Genomic DNA, 20346 nt, shown 5'->3' on the forward strand with positions numbered 1-20346 from the left:
CAATAAACAAAAGCAGACACAAAAACTGATTCTCTACAAGTTTTTTTTATTCATGCAGTACAGAGAAAATGCAGCACGTTTCCTGACCCAGTAATCAAGGAGACACAAACAGGCAATCAAGAGCTAATTAACCTGAAATAAACAAGGGTTTTTCGTGAATTCTGTAAGTTTTTTTTGCATTGTTTTTTTTCTAGATTTACCTTTAAATCATTGACAACGACTTTATTAATTGAAACTTAGAAACAATTATTTGTAAAAACATTTGGTTCAATTTCAAGACAAGTCTACAGATTTATGAGTGAACCACAAAAACATGTTACATTCTGAAATGCAGATTTATGCGATTGCCACCTAGAGGTAAATACAATGAACATGATGGGTTCTGGTTCTAATTTAGATATTTAAACTTAATAGACCTGATTTTTAAAATCAAATGACAAACAACTCTAAATGAATCAGTTCGGAAATGCACATTTAAAAAGTTTTAACATAAAACATTTTGGTGCAATTTGTCCGTCACAACACTTAACTATATTCAAAATCTGCCTCTTTTGTGGATAGTTATATTTAATTTAATATAACAACACAAAGAATGAGAGAAGCTTCTCAATAAACCTGAAAATATTAACCAAGTGGTTAAACATTTTGGTATATCTTAAAGCACCTAAATAATAGCATAGGTAATTAAAAAAATAAAAATAAACACCTGCTTAAAGCTGTTTCTAACTAGTCTCACATATGCATTAATGCCATCGGGAAGTAAAACTCATTTTTCAAAAAACAAACAACTCTAGACATAAGTGACATCCAAATGACTGTTTTTAACCCAGCTGAAAAACATGCAACTTTTTTGGTTAATTCTCACCCGGAGACTAGTGCCAGCTTCTAACCTGATTGCTCGATTCATAGTGATCGACTGAAGCCAATAATCTCTACAAATCATAGACTCCTTAGCACTTATAATCTCTCTCTCTTTTTCATAGTTTATATGCTGCTGTGTGACATTGACCACTAAAGTCAATTCTGTACCAGGCTCACACTGGCCATGGGCTACACGGTAAGAGATCCTCAGATTGATCAAGTACAGTCGCTCTGTGGAGATGTGAAGGACTGTATGGTTTTCCAGCTTGAAATTTTGGGAGTCATAGCCATCATCCACTTCCAACCATTCAATGGGCTGTTGTTCTGAACAAGCATGCATCTGTCTTAAAGCTGTTTTTAAGACAAAAAGACAAAACACTGTAACTTGACCCTAAGTCACAAAAACATTTTTTCCTATGATATTTCTGAAGACATAGATCTTTAAATTACACAGTATTGATCTGACAGATCTCTCAAACAAACATCTCATGTGACATTACTTTTTTGATGGTACAATGACACTTAAAATGAATAGCCTACATTAGGCTACATGAAGTGATTTTTGACTTATTTAACACTAATCAAACGTACGTTCAAGATGAACAGAGTGCCCTGTTGATGAATCTGTAGTTTTCAAAGCCTCTTGATGAGCACCTGAGAATGCTTCCTGAGATGAAGAAAAAAAAACAGACAGTCTTCAATTCCTCCCTTTTGACTAATTCCTGGATGCATTTAATTATTATATTTTTTTCTGATTGATAGTGTGGCTGTTAATCATTTTGTTAGTTTAAAATCAAAATCAAAGAATTTCGACTAGTATTTTACCGTGGTATTTTGCTGGTGAAACTGTATCCACACCAAAGTCGCGCAGAACGTTGCAAGCAGGAGCGCGGTGGCCAGACGCAGTCGTGTCTCCTGACGCTTCATGGTTTGACAGTGCCGTGTCAAGACCAGCAGCATCTGTCCCTGCTCCACGCCTAACTCCAACGTCTCAGCTTGAGCCATTGTTCACGGATAATGCAACTACGTTATTTTGTCAAGCTGTCGATGGCGCTGTTATTTATAGTTCATGTGACGTTGAGCACGGACCGCCCTTTCTGATCCCGTCGGGAGACACCGTTACTCAACGCGCGTCTGCATGTCCAAACGCGTTGGACATCCGGCTTAAGTTAGTCAATGCATCAATCCGGGGGAAACAGCTTTTGTTCAGAGGTCTCTCTTTCACACTTAAAGACAGCGACTCCGTTTATTTAGTCATTTGTTTCAACATTTTCTTTGAAAAATATAAATTCCTTTAGAGAGGAGCGGTCACTAGAGTTGCATGGTGGGGGTGGGGGTGGACTATGCAATGCATTAGTCACAATCATAGCACTTAGGCAGAGATCATGCCAATTACATAACATTTAAAAGTTATGACTAGTCTTGAAGAAAGTAAATAAATAGATGAATAACTTTTTAAGAGTCTAAACAGTTTATGCGACCGGCCCCAGATTCCATCCCAGACAGCAGCTGACTCACGGCGCTGATCCACTTGTCCGTGCGACACTTCTGTCGCGCCGCGCTCCACTATATTCCTATGGGTGACGTCACGCGACTTTGGAGACGGAGGGAAGTCTCTTCGCAGGTCACATCCTACTTCTAAAATGCGCGGAAACTTTAGTTCCAGAGTACAAAATGGAGGAGAAACTGATTGTGGCTGTCGCAGGATTCCCTAATTTATATGATCCGACTTTATTGTCATATAGGGACAACGAGCTACGCAGTTCCGCATGGAGAAGGGTGGCAGAGGTCGTTGGAGTCCCTGGTGGGTTTTATGAGTTTGTATTGTGTTAAATAAAATGTTATATGTCAGCATATGTACATCTGCAGAAACGGGTTCATATGCTAGTAGTATTTATGATAGCAGGTAACATTAGGATGGTAGGTAGAGAGATTTTGATGGACTTTTACATAAATAAATAAATAAATACATACCTCATGACAGATCTAACCATTTGAAATGGGCATATCAATTTGCAGCTTAAAGTTTAAACACTACAGAATAATGAACACTGATGAGAATGATAGTCATGAACACCATTTAAAAAACTTAATTATTAGCTTAAAGCAAGATTAGATGCACAGACAGATTCATTGCCTGTACTTTTCTCTTACATATATTTTTATTATTATTAGAGGATGTGTGTCGGTCAAGGTGGAAGAGCTTGAGGGACCAGTTCACCAGGGAAAAGAGGAAGGAGAGGGAGAGAAACACGAGTGGGGCTGGGGCCTCATCTGCTTGGCCATGGAAGTATATGGCTGTGATGGGGTTCCTGGCCCCATTCATGGAGTGTAGGCCGACCACCTCCAATCTGTTCCACCAAGCTACCCCTGCCACTGCCCCCCCGCCACTGCCCCCCACGCTGCACCCATCCCTTTGGTCAACTCCCCTCCAGCTTCACCCACCCCGCTACCCCCATCAGCACCTAGCCCCCCACCAGCACCTACCCCCCCGGCTGCACCCCTCTCACCTGCACCCACTCCCCCACCTGCACCAACTCCCCCACATGCACCCACTCCACCTCTCACAGAGGTGGGGGGAGACCTGGAGGAGGCAGGCCCTTCCACCTCTCAGTTCAGGCCACAGATGAGGAAGAAAAGAGGGCCAACCATGTCTGTGTTTGAGCGGGAGCTCTTAAGTACACTCAAGGAGGCTCATAATATGGAGCCGACTCCACCTCCTCTTCCTCAAGTAGCTCTGTCTGCAGCGGATGAGGATGAAGTTTTTTTTATGAGCCTCTTGCCCGCCATCCGGCGAATGAACCTACCCAAGAGGGCCGCGGTTAAATTTAAAATTTATTCCTTGGTTTATGAGGTGGATATGGACGGAAGGGAGTAATTTTATTTTAAAATGTTCTTATGTTCATGTTTATACATTTTTTATATTTAATATTTGTAGTTTATTTTGTTCAAAAAGTTAATATTTATATTTATTAAGTTAATATTTTGTTCAGTGTTCATATATATATTTATTATTTTAAGTTTATTTTGTTGAAAATGTTTATATTTTGTTCAATGAGTTTATATTTATTGTTTTAAGTTTATTTTGTTCAATAAGTTCACATGTTCAATAAGTTAATATTTTGTTCAATAAATAATTAAGTTTTTTAAATGGTGTTCATGACTTTCATTCTCATCAGTGTTCATTATTCTGTAGTTTTTATACTTGGTGTACACATTTGCTAAGCCAATATAGATAGTTACTGTAGATAGATTTATTGCAACTGTACAAGTAAAATAGAATGTTGTTTGGATGAATCCAGTAGATACCCACGTAAAAAAAGAAAAACTTCAGAGGTACAACTAATAACTAAACCATAAAATTACAATTAACTTTATTTTATTTAGTTAATAAATAACTAAAATCTGATTCTGATGTTTAGTTATTAACTAAACTAAATCTTTAGTTACCTAGATTTATGAACTAAATCTACCATTTATTAGTAGATAAATGGTTATTTATCTACTAATAAATAACCATTAATAACTAATGGTTAACTGAAATAATTTTAATAATAATAGTTTTTTTATGAAAAAAAAGATAACTGACGATATATGTATTATACACAGAATGAAGAGTTTAATGACAAGGTTGAGTTAGAACAGGTAAGTTGTCACTAAGGGTCTTGTAGTGTAACATCCCTGTGAAGTTTATTTAATGGGGTTAATCAGGCTAAAAGGGCTCATTGTTTTTCATAACAGTGGGGTGAAAATGCTGTGTGAAGGGGGAAGTCAGGTGTATCACATATATCTACTTTACATTTCCATGTGTTATACTTCTGGAATATGGAACTTTGCTTTTAAAGAGCAATGTATGTATAATGCTTGTGCTACTTTGGAAATATGCCTTTAAAGGAAATGTGGGTGGCTCTTAAAAGAGCCGTTGTGTTATGCAGCTGCTGTGCCGTTTTATGGCTGGACCTGCCAAGGAACAGCACCCTCTTCGCTGAAATAAGAGGCGAAGTTGCCTCTCACTCTCAAGGCCTCCCGTGTAGCGTTGTTGGCAGACATCCTGGATACTCCCCGGAGACAACTACCATCACCAGGCCTACGGTAACTACCTCCGCTGTGCCTTCTCCTCAGGGTCATGACACGCAGGTAGTTGTGGAGAACGCAAGTGGCTCTGACACACGTCTCAGCAGTAGTGGGGCTGACAGCCATCACTCTTCTGTACATTCTCCACTGTGAAGACAGAATGCCAAAAGCACACTCAACTACAAGCCTGGCACGACTGAGACGGTAGTTGTACACCCTCTGCTCTCCAGGGACATGGGGGTCAGGGAACGGGCGCATGAGGTTCCGGCGGAGGGGAAATGCCTCATCCCCTACAAACACAAATGGCATGTAACCACGATGCTCAGACCCAGGGATGACTGCAGATTCAGGGAGGTCCAGGGTACCATCTCGGAGGCCCTCACCAAAGGCAGAGTTGTAGAGGGATCCGCCGTCACTCGTCCTGCCATATCCACCAACGTCAACTACCCTGAAGAGGTAGTCGGCATCGACCACTGCCAACAGCACGATGGAATATGTACCCTTGTAATTATAGTACAGGGAGCCGGAGTTGTCTGGGGCCTGGATGACCACGTGCTTCCCATCCACTGAACCAAGACAGTTGGGGAAGTTCCAGCGATGGCTGAACCCTTCTGCAATGGCACGCCAGTCCTCCATGCATGGTGCAGGCAGGTACTCCGGCAGCAGGGCATCCCAGATGGCAGCTGACACCTCTTTCACCACTCTTCCCACAGTGCAGTGGCCCACCCTGTAGCTGCTAGATATTGTCCTGAACGAATCCCCTGTGAGAGGTATCTGTGAAGACATAAACATATATTAAATATAATAGAAATTAACGGTGGGACGCATTGTTACGTAATCTGCATGCATATTTTAAAAAAAAACTAATTTATCATTAATAACACTTTTTAATTAATCATTTTAAAGTGTTCATTACAAATAAATGAAAAAAGAATCTATAAATTTTAAAGTGTTTATTACAAATAAATGACAAAATTATATAAATGTTAATTAACTAATAAATGAACTAATAAATGTAGTATATTCAGGCAGTACACATTAACCAGTATATGTAATCACTTTTAGATATCACACATTAACCTATTACGAAAATTTTAAAAATGAAATGTGGTGTTTCTCATTGAAATACCCTATTGATGTTGAGTATCTAGTAATTAATTAAACAATGTTGCTTTAAAGGACCATTCCGGTGAAAAAATGAACCTAGGGGTAATTAACACATGGTTACCGAGTCGATCGTTCCCTGGGATGCGTTTTTCACCGGAATTGACCTTTAAGATCATGAGTGAACGTCCACTACTCAATTAATAACTGTATTATCTGAAGTAGCCTACCGTAGACAAATAGCCAGGCGCTGAGCAGGACCAATTGCCTGACGAAAAAAGGTGTTCGTCTTGGCAATCCGGGGTCCCACTCGCGCCAGCAGGTCGTCGAACAGCTCCTTGGACAGCCTGATATGTTCCCTGAACATATCGTCGTCAAGCCGGAGCTCCAACACAAGGCGGTGGTACTCCCCACACTCGCGCCGGACAACTTCACTCCGGATAGGGTGAACCCTGTGCCGACGACGTGGCTTCTTCCTCCGGAGGTAGAGCAGAGCAGAGCAGCTACAATGATCATTCTCCGATTCATGACTGAAATCCACAAAACACATCACTTCCTCGAACAAATGCTTTGAATAAGCAACATTTCCCGCTTGGTCAAAACCACGCCCATAGCGGCAAACAGAGGAACGCCCATCAACGTACAAATGTGGGGAGGCGTCGCGACACCACGCGACAGTCGTGTCGGACAAGTGGATCAGCGCCGGATCTTTTTTCAAACCGGCAAATCCGCGTTCCGTTTCAGTGCTGTAACACGGGTTCAGTCAGAGCTGTTATTCTCAAAAACCTCACCAAGGTATGTCACACGTGTGATCAAATTGTTCTACTAATAAATTAATGTCTTATTATGCTGTGCACTCCATAACTTAAAGATTCGGTGTTTTTATTGATCCTTAGATCTGTGTCGGATTGTAATATTGGCTAACAATTAATGTTAGCTTCTGTACTCTTTGCTATCATGTTATCAGGGGACTTGCTAACGTGAACAAAACGTCCAAAGGTCTGTAATTATACATTATACATTTTTATTGTTTAAGATTGCTGCGTGGTAATTATAGGTATTTGCTAGCAATGTTAACGTTTAAGTGCTACCTCTTAAAGGATTACTTCTGAATAAAAAAAAATTCCTAATTTTTGAGAAAAACATTTCAGTTTTTTTTCTACGAGGCTGAATTCAGCTTCTTATTGACGATATCCGTTCCACCTTAAAAACGCGACGTTTCCGCGCGTTTCTTAGCTTAATAATTAAGGGACGGTCTCTATTTGTGTCTCTTTTTCAGAAACGAACAATATATTTTACAATGTAAATAACACTGAGATAAGAGCGAAAACGGTCTATAAACATTAATTATTATTACATTATACGTTAATTATTGAACGTGCATTTGAACGGGAATTTTTATTTATATTTTTAAATATAGCCTCTTATGAATACTTCATGTGACTCACCCAGCACCTTTTAATAAAGGACTTTGGATACAAAATTATGACATTTCCATTGCTTTAAAATGCACACAAAGTTTGCTTAAATGCATATATGGTATTTGTAAATATAATTTGTACTAGACTTCAGCAGTTCTTTCTGATACCCACTCCTATAAAGACTGTTCTGGTTCGGTAACAGAGAAAAAATTGCATTGTTGGTTACTGTACCATGTTGTCTCAGAGGGTGTTGAAAGTTTCACAGGGTGCTTATACCAAGTGGGCTTGTCCATTATATAAAAAAATAAATAAATGAAAAATATAAATAGATTTTTATATATATCATTATACATATCAGACATGTTTACTGTACCAGAAGATGGACCTATAATTATGACAAATGTGACTATACAGTTGAATAGGCCATTGCACCGATTGCCCAATTGGAGGCGCAAAATCTCAGCTATCCTTGAGGGTGCATTAAAAGTTTAATTAAAGGCTTTAAAGGGTTAGTTCACCCAATAATCAAAATTATGTCATTAATATCTCACCCTCATGTCGTTCCAAACCTGTGAGACCTCCGTTTATCTTCGGAACACAGTTTAAGATATTTTAGATTAAGTCCGAGAGCTCTCAGTCCCTCCATTGAAGCTGTGTGTACGGTATACTGTCCATGTCCAGAAAGGTAAGAAAAACATCATCAAAGTAGTCCATGTGACATCAGAGGGTCAGTTAGAATTTTTTGAAGCATCGAAAATACATTTTGGTCCAAAAATAGCAAAAACTACTACTTTTTCATCATTGTCTTCTCTTTCGTGTCTGTTGTGAGAGAGTTCAAAACTCTGCAGTGTAGTGATATCCGGTTTGCGAACGAATCATTCGATGTAACTGGATCTTCTTGAACCAGTTCACCAAATCGAACTGATTCGTTTAAAACGGTTCACGTCTCCAATAAGCATTAATCCACAAATGACTTAAGCTGTTAACTTTTTTAATGTGGCTGACACTCCCTCTGAGTTAAAACAAACCAATATCCCGGAGTAATTCATTTACTTAAACAGTACACTGACTGAACTGCTGTGAAGAGAGAATTGAAGATGAACACAGAGCCGAGCCAGATAATGAATAAAAGATTGACTCGTTCTCGAGTGATATGACTAAACAATAGGAGAAATTGCATTATTGGCCCAATTGGTGGCGCTATCTTTCAGCTTCCTTTGAGGTTGCGTTAACAGTTGCACTATGGTCATATTCTAAGTGCACTTGACTGTAATCACGCACATATTCAGACTTTTATACTGTAGAATTCTTAAGTTATGGACCCACAAATGGGGCTGACATGACAATACAGTGACTGGAAAATAGCATTATTGCACCAAATTGTGGCGCTATGTCTTAACTTCCTTTGAGGGTGCTTTAAAATTTTAAATGTGGTCTTATTCCAAAGGCTCTTGACTTTCACCATGCAAATTTGCAGACATTTTTACTGTAGCATTTTGAAGTTATGGACTCATAAATTTGGGTGATATGACAATACAATAACAGGATAAATTGCATTATTGGCTTGCGAGAGCGAGCTGCAGGCCACACTCGGAACCTGGTAACACTCGCCGATGCCGAGTCTGAGCCGGAGGCACCATGGGGCAGCCGAGCTTGGGCCGATTACTACATGCTTTCTGGGCTAGACGTATAGACTTGTACTACTTGGGGTAGTGTATTAAATAAACTTTAATTTAGCTTTTTTGGTGAAAAAAAAATCTAAATGAAATCAAAGATCCACAGTGGCACACCTTTTACAATTTTTTTTTGTAGTAATTCAGTTGTTGTATTATGAATATTGTTTTAAAAGAGTGTTCAGTACAGTAATTGTCTATACATATAAAACAGTACTTTAAACTTTTTGTTGTATTATGTAAGATTCTTGTAATCATTGCTTTTAATGGTATTAATAATTTCTGCTTAAATACAGTCATAATCTACTTATATGGTTTGTATTATCCGGGAACTGTAAAAATACTGCGGCATATGGACATTACTTTTTATTTGTAACAAAGAAACATGCATTTTCTGTAAAGCTTTTTTGAAGTATTGTGAAATGCACTATACAAATAAACTAATTGTATCTGAATACAAAATGAGCTGGTCCAGATCCGGTTTGGCCAAATCATCATAAAGGAATAGAAAGTTGCCAAATTAGACAATGTTAAGCTGTTGTGGTCGTGTCAGCTGGTTTAGTCCAAAAATGATCAGTACTTTTTCATAGGCGGAGTTTGACATTCGAGCCAGGGGGGGCAACAAAAAAAAAATCATTGTAGCAGCTGGGACTTGCATGGCCTATCAATTGGGGAACTCAGCACTAGCACATATGGACAAAACAAACATGCTAAATAAACACATATTTATTTTTAACCCAAGAAAAAACACTACAACAATACAATCATATTTGTAAACAGGTAGGCTACTTCGCATAAACAGCCACTTGACTTCGCATCGCATCTTCATTCGAACACAATTAATCAATGAAATGTGGACCACTTTTGCACTGTTAAAATATTATCTTCAACCAAAACGAAAAGATTTTTAACATTTTTCTTTCCTTTTTTCAAAGCACACTGTGGCAATGAGAGTGATTAAAAAAAGTTATTTCGCATTTTGTTGTAATTCATGAAACATTTAAAACATTTTGAGAGGGAAAAATGAACAGTCACACAATACTCTACACATTTTAAACATATTGAACAGCATGAAAGCAGTGTGTTGAGTTTCTCCAGCTTAAGCAGTTATTTGGCAGAGAAGACTAGTGCAACAGTAATTTTCGTTTTTTGCGTCCTGCATATGTGTCGACAATGGTCTCAGGTGAGAGCTTGGCCGTAATGTCGCTTTCGATGTGAAGGATCGCAAGAGAAGAAAACCTGGCTGCTCCCATCGTCAAACGCAACCAGTTCCTTATCCTCCTCATCGCAGAGAAGCTTCTCTCAGAGGTAGATGATCCAATCAGCAGAGTGAGCGATAGCTGTAAAAGTTTATAGAGATTTGGGTAGGTTGTTTTTTTTTACAGCTTTTTTAAGATGCTCAATTGAAATTGGTCCGTTAGCAGAGGCTTTGACAAGCTTCATCTCGGCTGCAACAAGAAGGGGGTTAACTTTTAGTGCCAGAGGAGTGTATTTTTGTAACAGTGGATCAATTCTATTTTCGTCGCATGTCAAAACTGCGGCACACGCGCGTGCAAGCTCCATGGACTCTCCGGAGAACCTCCTTTCCAGCTCATTGATGAGAGTGTCCAGCACGGGGAAATATAGTTTATTCTGATAGCCAGGACTCTCTGCTGTTTCTTCGTGGGTTGTTTCCCTTTGCCCTAAAGTACTGGTAATCAAGAAACCATCAAGGGAGGTTGGCGGATTTGAAACACGTTTCATTTTGGGTGCGGCGGGGCCTGCGGAGACGTGAATCTGACGATCGGTGTTTTCTTCGGGCACGGCGATGTTGTTGTCCAGGCAGAACTGTTTGACTGACTTCCACACATCGCTCCAGGAGTCTGCCTGCCTTTTAGACACGAAGTGTGCTTTCAGGCTGTCAGTAAGGGCTGCAGCTTCGGACAGTGTGCAGTTGGATGACTGTAGTGCCTTGTGCGTAACGTGGATCACACGCAGTAGCTCCTCAAACACAACAAGGCTTGTAATGAATGACATTTTCGACATGAAGTCATGGATACCACTGGCTTGCGCTGACCACTTCTCTCCTTCTTCACTAATTTCTCTCAAACACTCCATAATTGCAGAGTAGTGACTTTTCACTGATTTCACACATCTCCACTTGCATGCCCATCTCGTGTCACTGGGCTGAACTACTTCAGTTACTTTCACGTTCAAGGATTTTTGGAGTTCAATAAATCTCTGGTGGTTTGACGGTTCCGAAAACAGTGAATACACATTGTCAATAATGCTCAGGAATGATTTCACACATCGGTTCACGGAACAGCACTCCACAAGCACTAAATTTAATTTGTGCGCTAAGCAGTGTATGTAGGCTGCGTATGGGTGAGTCTCTTTGATGCGCTGCTGCACACCAGACACATGACCTGACATGACGGACGCACCGTCATAACTCTGTGCCACAATTGGGATGTTTTTAACACCACACATATCAAGCCCTTTGTAGATGGCCTCCACAATCCCAGCCGCGTTGCGAGATGCAGAACAGTCCATGAAACACAAAAAACGCTCCTTGATTTCCAATTCCTCGGCATATCGTATGCACACTGACAGCTGCTCAGTTTTGGAGGACCTGGCCTCGTCCGCAATTATGGAGAAAAAGCCAGTTTCCTGCACTTTTTCAGCAATGTTGTTGTAAAGCATGTGTGCACAGATGTCAATTATTTCGTTTTGAAAATCTGGGCTTGTGGCATTAAAATAATTGGATTGCATGTTTTCAAAATCAGCATCATATTTCGATAAAAAGCTGCAAACCTCGAGGAAATTGCCACGCGATTCTGACTCTTCTCCCTCCTTGTGTCCACGAAAGGGCAATCCAAGTTTAGACAGTAGCCTCACAACATCAACTACTTTGCATAGATAACCTCTGTTCTTTTCTACTGTAGTTTTATGGCTTTCAGAAAGTTTAGCTGCAATAGATCCATTTGAAGATGAGCTGGCTGCTTGGAAGTTATTCCACTTAATCATACAGTTCAGATGGGCCTGGCTTTTCCCATGTTTCTCTAGTTTACTGCTCAGTTTTTTCCAGTCACTCATGCCCTTTCTAAATGTGTCCTCAATGCAGCTTTCAGTCTGGAAATGGCGACAAGCAAAACAGTAGACTGAATCATTTCTAACGGAATACTCAAGCCAAGGGTAATTCTTATAGAAGTAAGTGGAAAACGATCGTTTTGTACTTCCAAAACATTTTGAGGGGAATTGGGGCAGAGCAGGTTGCTTGGGACAGCCGTGTTTTTCTCCAAGATCATCTTTGTTGGTATTAACGTTACCTGCAGCTAGCGCATCTGTGGCCGTGGAGTGAACGTCAGGACTGCTGCTAACGGTTGCTCCTGCTGATCCAGAGCTGCTGGGTGTTCCCTCCAATTTCACAGCAGTGTCTGTTTGGATTTCGTCATCATCGGTTACTATTGTTTGTGTTGTAGATCCCGATGACTGAATATTTGTGTCATTTGGAGCTCGACGTTTTAAAAATCTTCTTATGTCCATATTTTGGTGTAAGATAACTAACGTTACAACGCTATTACATGCTAGCTGAGAATCGCCACTTGTCACATGACCCAGAGCCATGATTTATTTTTATTTTTTTACTAAAGCAGTATATGAAATCAGATGTATTACCTACCACAATTTAATTGTTTTGTGTTATTTAAAATAAATATATTTTAAAAACAATGTATTAAAAAAATGCAATTTCCCGTTTCAGCCACCAGGGGGGGCAATGCTCCCCCTGCCCCCCCGCAAACTCCGCGCCTGTACTTTTTGCAGTTGGGTCTGTTTCGAGGTCGGATCATGTTCTCACCACAAATGGACCTCTCCAGAGTTCGTTTGAAAGTGTACCGAGACCACCTCTTTAAGCAGGTCTCGGTACGCTTGATTGGGCCGCCTTTGGTGCACACCCAAGTGCGAATGCTGCTTTCACACCTGCCCCCAACGAAGCGCACCAAAGGGAGAAACGAACTCTGGTACGATTCAACCGAACTAAATGAGGCAGGTGTGAAAGCACCGTTAATGTTAATGAAGTTATTTTAGAGTAAATTAGGTTATGAAGGATCTAATGATCCTCAAATGCAAATTGTGAGACCAATCATACATTTGAGCTAGTTTTATTTTTCTTGTTTTTATTCATTTATAATTATTTATCTAAATAATCACAGGCTCTTGTATAGTGTCATCCTGTGGGGTGGGGACAAGTTTAACTCAAACTTCAGTGGTGACACATCTTAATAATACTATTAAGAAAAAAAAAAGCCAAACTACATCTGTCTTTCCATCTGCAATGAGAATGACTATTAAAGCTATTAGCCTATTTATCAATACTTGGAGTTGGCAACCATGATCTGTGTGATTTTTGTTTCCCGATTGCCCGCCTTTTGTACTGAAGATCTCCATCTATCGTGCGGAGTACCGGTCAAGCTCAGTGAAGAACGTGGTACAGTAGGAGTTTGCAAGAACTCCACTGAAAAACATTGACAATTCATTTGTTAACTCTTATACTCATAACACAAGGATGAAAATAAAAAAGAACTGTTTTAACAAATTGTCTATCAGCAATGAGAGAGTTAAGAATAATGATGTACACAGCCATCTAAATATGGTCTACTCAGTGTTTTTATTTTATTTTTTTATAAAAAGTATGAGCTAACTGAGTTTTCAGTTCTGCTGCTCATGTCTTAAATAGGATGTCGTGGCGTCATTACTTGGCGTGGCCGCCATGTTGATGGCGTCCTTTACTGCTACTCGGACTATTCCCTCTCAGCATGTGTATTAATTTGATTAATTCAAAATCTATTTCAACCATGGTAAACCATTGCTGTATTGTGGGGTGTAACAGCGCAACACATAATCGCATAAATTCTTTCGGAAAAAAATGAGAATGGATTAACTTTCCACAGCTTTCCTGCTTGGAGGCGCGACCACGGAGACCAAGTCAAGTATAACATCTGAATATTAATTTATATAGCTTAAGTCAACATTGAACATTGAAAATAAGGGAAATTTCCTGGGTTACTCATCCAAAATACGGGAAAATTTCAACATTCATCTTTCTGTTGCTATCCCTCTGCTGACAGCAAAACGTGACTTTGCTTACAGATTGGCGTGATTTCGTGCTCTCACAACAACCACGCTGTTATCTTTAAAAGGCCAACATCACGCTAATGTTGCTTTCAAGTAAGCAAAACGATGCTTTGAAAACATCCGTTTCGCTGGAAGGGCAAGGGGGTAGCAACCTGACCACAGTACAGAGACTGACAGGTCCGATGGAAGGGCTAAGTTAATGGGATATTTTACAGGAAAATACTAAAAAGGGAAGACAGCGGGAAAAGAGATCAAATACGCGAGAACCCTGGAAAAAAACGGGAGGGTTGACAGCTACTAAATACACTTTTGAAACCCATAGTTAAAAGTACATGTGTGAATGGTTCTTAGCACTAACGGTTACTAAACTAGCAGCTAGGTTGAGCGCAGTTTACCTTTGTCCGGATTATTGTATTTCCACTGTTTGTCGGCTTTATGATCTGCAGCTCTTGATCCCATCCATTTGTGAACTGCACATGAGTCTGCAATGACTTGTAGCTTCGGAGCTGTTCTGAAGTGTAGGCGCTCACAAAACAAACAAGTTAGCCGAAGATATCTGTAATGCAAAAGTGGGACAGCAAGTCGTCAACGGTGCTCCACTCTTTGTTGGGAACTTCATATGGATCCAAACTGTTAACAGTGCCGATTTTTTCCACATACCGGTCCCTTGCATTCCTATTTAGCGTATCCCTGTAAATCCCACAACCTTTCGCGATTTTAACATTTTTTCTTTCTCCCAACTACTGCTTCTCGTTCGACTTACTGTATGTTTACATTCGCGAGGCCATCTCAACATGGCCGCCACGTCCCAGAATGCAACGCGGCACCCAATCCCTATTGCAAACATAGACAGTAACAGGTACATATCAACTACTTAACCTCAATATCAAGGATACAGAACGTCTCTGGTCACTATCGTAACCTCGGTTCCCTGAGAGCCGGGAACGAGACATTACGTCAGCTAAGACATATATGGGAACTCCTCCCTTCTCCACTTTCGCTGAAATCTTATTGGCTAACGCCAGCTGGGGACAGCTGGCCAATTGACGCGAAGCATGCAAATACTGACAAGTCAGCGGGCAATATAAAATGCATGGCCGCGAAAATTACGTCAGAATCACGACTGAACGCTAGCACAGCTGATCAAACAGCGACCACGGCGGCTAACGTAATGTCTCGTTCCTGCCTCTCAGGGAACCGAGGTTACGATAGTAACCGGAGACGTTCCCTCTCGAGGCGGTAACTCAACATTACGTCAGCTAAGACGTATATGGGAACTGTATAAAATCCCGCCGTGAGAGCAGTGAAGAAAAGCCCTGAATGGAGTCAATCACCCCCACACATAAGCAGGACAGTTCTAGCCAATGGCCGTGTCGCTAAGCATCTGATAGGTGGAACTAGACCAATGAGAAATCTGCTCCGACCCTAACAAAATTTGCATAACTTCAAGCAATAAATCGAAGTCTGCACTAACCAGGGCAGACACAACGCAATAAGCACTCAAGCATGAGAGTTAAACAGAGTCAACGGCATTTGCGGTGACAACTGCATAAACCATATAAACCATAACACAGAGTTAGCAGCCATGGTAACTACTGTATAGCTGGTTATAACAGAATGAATAAAACTTAACTCACCGAAAGTACATGTGACGCTACAGAGGGTACATCCAGCTTGTAAAACCTGGCGAATGTGTTCTGGGAAGACCAGCCAGCAGCAAAACATAAATATTGGATAGACATACCTCTAGACCAGGCCCATGAGGAAGCATTTATATAGTCCTTGCAGAATGAGCTCTGATGTTGAGGGGATAAGCCTTCCCCTGGCATTCATTAGCATCCACGATCCAGTGAGAAAATCTCTGTTTAGAAACAACACGTCCCTTATTACATCCACCAAACACACGAACAGCTGGTCCGATTGACGAAAGGCGGCCGAGCGATCCATATACATCCGTAAAACCCTAACAGGGTCCTGGCGCTGACAGCTCAGCAGATAAGGTGGGCAGGGATACAAAATGGTGTATTGAGTGACTTCGGAATGAAACCCGGTCTCGGCCGGAGAGTGACATTACAGTCGCCAGGTCTGAAACAGATGCAATATTGTTCACCAAAAACTCATGAAAGTCTCCAAGGCGCTTCGCCGAGGTGAGAGCAAGAAGCAAAGCAGACTTCAGGGAAGCTCCTTAACCGCAATCGAAGCTAAGGGCTCGACGGTAGTAGAGATAAAGCCCTCAAAACTAGAGCTAAATCCCACGGTGGCACGGAGGGCGGCCATGAAGTACACAATCTCCTTGCTCCCCTGAGAAAACTGATTACCAGAGCGTGCTTACCGATCGTTTCCCCGTCAACCGGGGAATGAAAAGCGGCAATAGCGGTCACGTACACCTTCAGCGTGGATGGCAAACTCCCACTATCCATACTGTGCTGTAAAAAGCGCAAAACATCCGACATGGAACAGGTCCCCGGGTCAATATAAATGTCCTCGCACCATTTTGTGAAAACTCCCCACTTCAGAGCGTAGCAGCGACTGGTGGATGGTGCGCGTCTCCGTAAGTGTGTTTAGCACTCGTGAGTGCAGAGCGTCCCGCTCATTAGGGTCCCCGCAGCGGCCACACATGAAGGTTTCACAGCTCGGGGCTGGGGTGCCATATTGTGCCGTTCGCCTGAGACGACAGGTCCTTCCTGAGGGGGATTCGCCATGGGGGAGCCATCACTAACTCTCTCAGGTCCGCGAACGAGGGCTGATTCAGCCAGTTCGGGGCCACGAGTATAACTGACGCTCTCTCCTCCCTGATTTTGCACAACACAGACAGAATCTTCACCGGAGGGAACGTGTAAGCCTGGCTTCCGGCTAACGCGATGTCAGAGCATCTCCCGGCAGAGGGGCGTGAGATAGCGAGAAGAACGTCTTACAGTGCGTGTTCTCGCTCGTGGCAAACAAATCCACTTCCTCCCTCCCAAATCATTTGATCTGATCCTTGGTGAAGCCTCCATCTCCTTGAGGAATCCCGTTCCACGAAAGCATGTTCACTCCACGGTTCAGAATATCGGGGATGTGCGATGCTCTTATGGAGATTAAGTGTCGGTCCACCCACAACAGGAGACTCGCTGCCTGTTTGAATAGAGCTCTGGAGTGCATGCCGCCCTGGTGATTTATGTATGATTGAATCAGTACATGTTGCCGCTCCAATTTCGACTGAAAGGCTTGCAGGGCTAAGGACACCGCTTCCAATTCCAAATGGTTTATGTGCCACCTTCTCTGTGACTCCGACCACAGGCCTGAGGCATGTACGCCCAGACGCACTGCTCCCCAGCCTGAAGTAGACGCGTTCGTAGAGAAAAGAACTCCTGGGCTGAACATATCCGGGCTGTTCCACGGTCTCAGAGTGCTGACGCAACTGTGAATGACCGTTATGTGCTTGTGGACCGAAGACCACGCCCTCGGCGGAACTCGAGTTACAGCCAAAATTGTAGCGGCCGCAAATGTAGCAGACCCAGATGGCACACTGAAGACACTGCCGCCATCAGTCCCAGAAGCCTCTGAAATTCCCTCAGTGAAACGACCTGCCCGGTCTGAAACAGCGCAGAGTCGATGAAATACTCTAGAGAGAGATGGGCTCTCATCGCCATTGAGTCCAAACATATTCCCAGATATGTTACAGTCCGACTCTGTAAAAACAAGCTCTTCTGCATATTCACACGCAGTCCCAGCGTATCCAAACGGCGAAGCATTGTTTCCACGTGACTGATCAGCACATCTCTTGAGTGGGCTAAAATCAGCCAATCGTCCAGATAATTCAACATGCGCATTCCGCTCGATCTGAGGGGAAATTTCGCTCTATTGCTCCCTCTCGAGCAGACTGAGAACTTCCTGTCGCAGAACAGGACGGTTTTGGGGCAAAAGTCAGTGACGGGACCACGCCATTGAAGCGGGGAGGTCTGCGTTTGAATTGTAGAGAATATCCGTCTTGAATTATTCCCAGTATCCACGGCGAAACGCCCGGGATAGCCCTCCTACCGTCCATGAAATGACACCGCGGACACGTTAGCTCTACAGTCACTGATGGCTTGTTTTGACCAGGGCCCCGCCCCCGCGAGGCTAGAAGCACTGGCGGGAGGGCGGTTCGTTGTGGCTATTTAATGGTGTGGCACTCTTGCGCCCTCGAGAGGCCATTATAATCATGGGTTGTGGCTCTGCGCTGTTTGAGACAGGGCGAGTGACACAGTGTTGGGTACAAGAATTTGGATACATGCTTCTATTGTAAAATTTTACTCACACAAACAGCATTTGAACACATATAGCAATCATCACCCGTAGTGACATGGGGGACATGATGCATGATGCATGTGTTTTTGTGGTGTTGGCACTCTCGCGCCCTCGCGAGGCCATTATAATCAATGGGTTGTGGCTCAAGCGCTGCTATGAGACAGTGCGAGTGACACAGTGTTGAGTGTAAGAGAAAGAAAAGGCTATTTTGTTGATTGTGTACATGGTTCTATTGTGGAACTCACACAAACAGCATTTAAACACACATAGCAATCGTCGCCCGAAGGAACATGGGGGATATGATGCATTGAACATGGCGCTTGGGGGCGGGGCCTCCCGCGCACTCACTCTTTCACTTTATCGGTCCGTCAGGGAGACGGCTCGGTGGCCAAGGATGGCGCGCTGGCTCTCTCGCGGTGCGGGGTCCACAGCTGACCCTGACGTTTCCTCCCAGGCTCTTACCACTGCTGGTTTCTTACCACTTCTGTGTGACCTGCCGGGGAGCCTCACACGGACCACTTGTGCGCCCAATGTAACGAGCTGTTAAATGCAAAGCGAGCTTCCAGTGCACGCCCTCAGAGCCAGAGTGGCTCGGAAAACAGCGGGAACGAGGCCCACTGCCGCCAGCGAGCTGCTGGTGGGCCCGGCCCCGCCCGAAGAGTTTGACGTTGGCTTGGTAGACGATAGCTTGTTTCGGCTGAAACGAGCGTCCGGTTCGGAGCGGGGTGCCACGGCGGGCTGTTTTAGCTGGTCTTAGAGCCTGACGAGGTGCAGAAGAGCGGAACCTCGCAGATGATGACTGGAGTGAGCGACGGGGCATCACGTGGCTCATCGCCTTGGCACGCTTTCTGCATCTCTGAGAAATGCTCCATGACTCCATGGCGTCACCAAAGAGGCCGGAGGGAGCAACTGAAACGTTTAGGAGCATCCTACAGTCCGTGTCTTCCAGGTGAGCTAGGGTAAGCCATAGGTGCCTGTAAGGACGACCATGAGACCCATTTTGAAATGGCTGAGCAGAGCGCTTAGTAGCCAGATCAGTTGCCGCGCGCAGATCCCTGATGACGTCAGCGCTACTGTGCCATCGTCTGCCTGAAACACCTTGAGTATTGCCCTGGCATGAAGAGCAGAAGCTGCCTTCCCTCAGAAGTATAGGCTTTGTCCGTCTATGGGCTGTGAACCGCATGGCTTGGAAGGCAGGCTGTGGTCCGAACCCAATGCAGAAGGAGACGGGCACAGGTGCGCGGTAACAGTCTCCTCGACGGGGGGGAGGGTTTCCGCCCCGTCCACGTGCGTGACCATGGCCTGCGTGGCAGAGTGGGTGCGTGCCGATTGGGGGTGCAGCCCAAGACTTCACCACGAGCTCTTGCATGCCTCAATGCCGTCTGGCAGCAGCTCGATTGGAGGAGCCACGAGTCCAGCTACCTTTTACAGGCTTGTCAGGTGCGTTGCAAGCGAGACCCAGCTCCGTGACGGCCTTCCGAAGACCCTGACGAGCTCCTCCTGGAGGTCTGCAGGGCCCTCTTGGTCGGGGCGGTCCGACTGAGACGCCCAAACCTTTTCCGACGTCGAAAGCGACATGGAGTTGTTTTCCTCACTAGCTCCGAAGAGAACGAAGTTCGCGGGGCAGAAGCTATCGTCCACCAAGCCGACATCAAACTCGTCTTCGGGCGGGGCGGGGCGGGCCCACCAGCGGCAGTGGGCCTCGTTCCCGCTGTTTTCCGAGCCACTCTGGCTCTGAGGGCGCGCACTGGTAGCACGGCACATTGGGCGCACGTGTGGTCCGTCTGAGGCTCCCCGGCAGGTCACACAGAAGTGGTGAAGGTCCGAAT

The 20346-nt window shown here is 43.5% G+C and overlaps 1 protein-coding gene across 1 annotated transcript; it reads right to left on the reverse strand.

Annotated features, from left to right (window-relative positions):
- Positions 1–277: 277 nt before the first annotated feature.
- LOC132141294 (uncharacterized) lies at positions 278–2036 on the reverse strand. The gene is made up of 3 exons (XM_059550696.1): positions 1687–2036; positions 1453–1528; positions 278–1212 (listed from the first exon to the last, which is right to left on the reverse strand). Exons 1-3 carry the CDS (start codon positions 1864–1866, stop codon positions 791–793), a joined length of 678 nt encoding a protein of 225 aa, XP_059406679.1. The 5' UTR covers positions 1867–2036; the 3' UTR covers positions 278–790.
- Positions 2037–20346: the final 18310 nt, after the last annotated feature.

Source organism: Carassius carassius, chromosome 5, assembly GCF_963082965.1.
Source record: "Carassius carassius chromosome 5, fCarCar2.1, whole genome shotgun sequence".
In the NCBI taxonomy this organism is placed as follows: domain Eukaryota; kingdom Metazoa; phylum Chordata; class Actinopteri; order Cypriniformes; family Cyprinidae; genus Carassius; species Carassius carassius.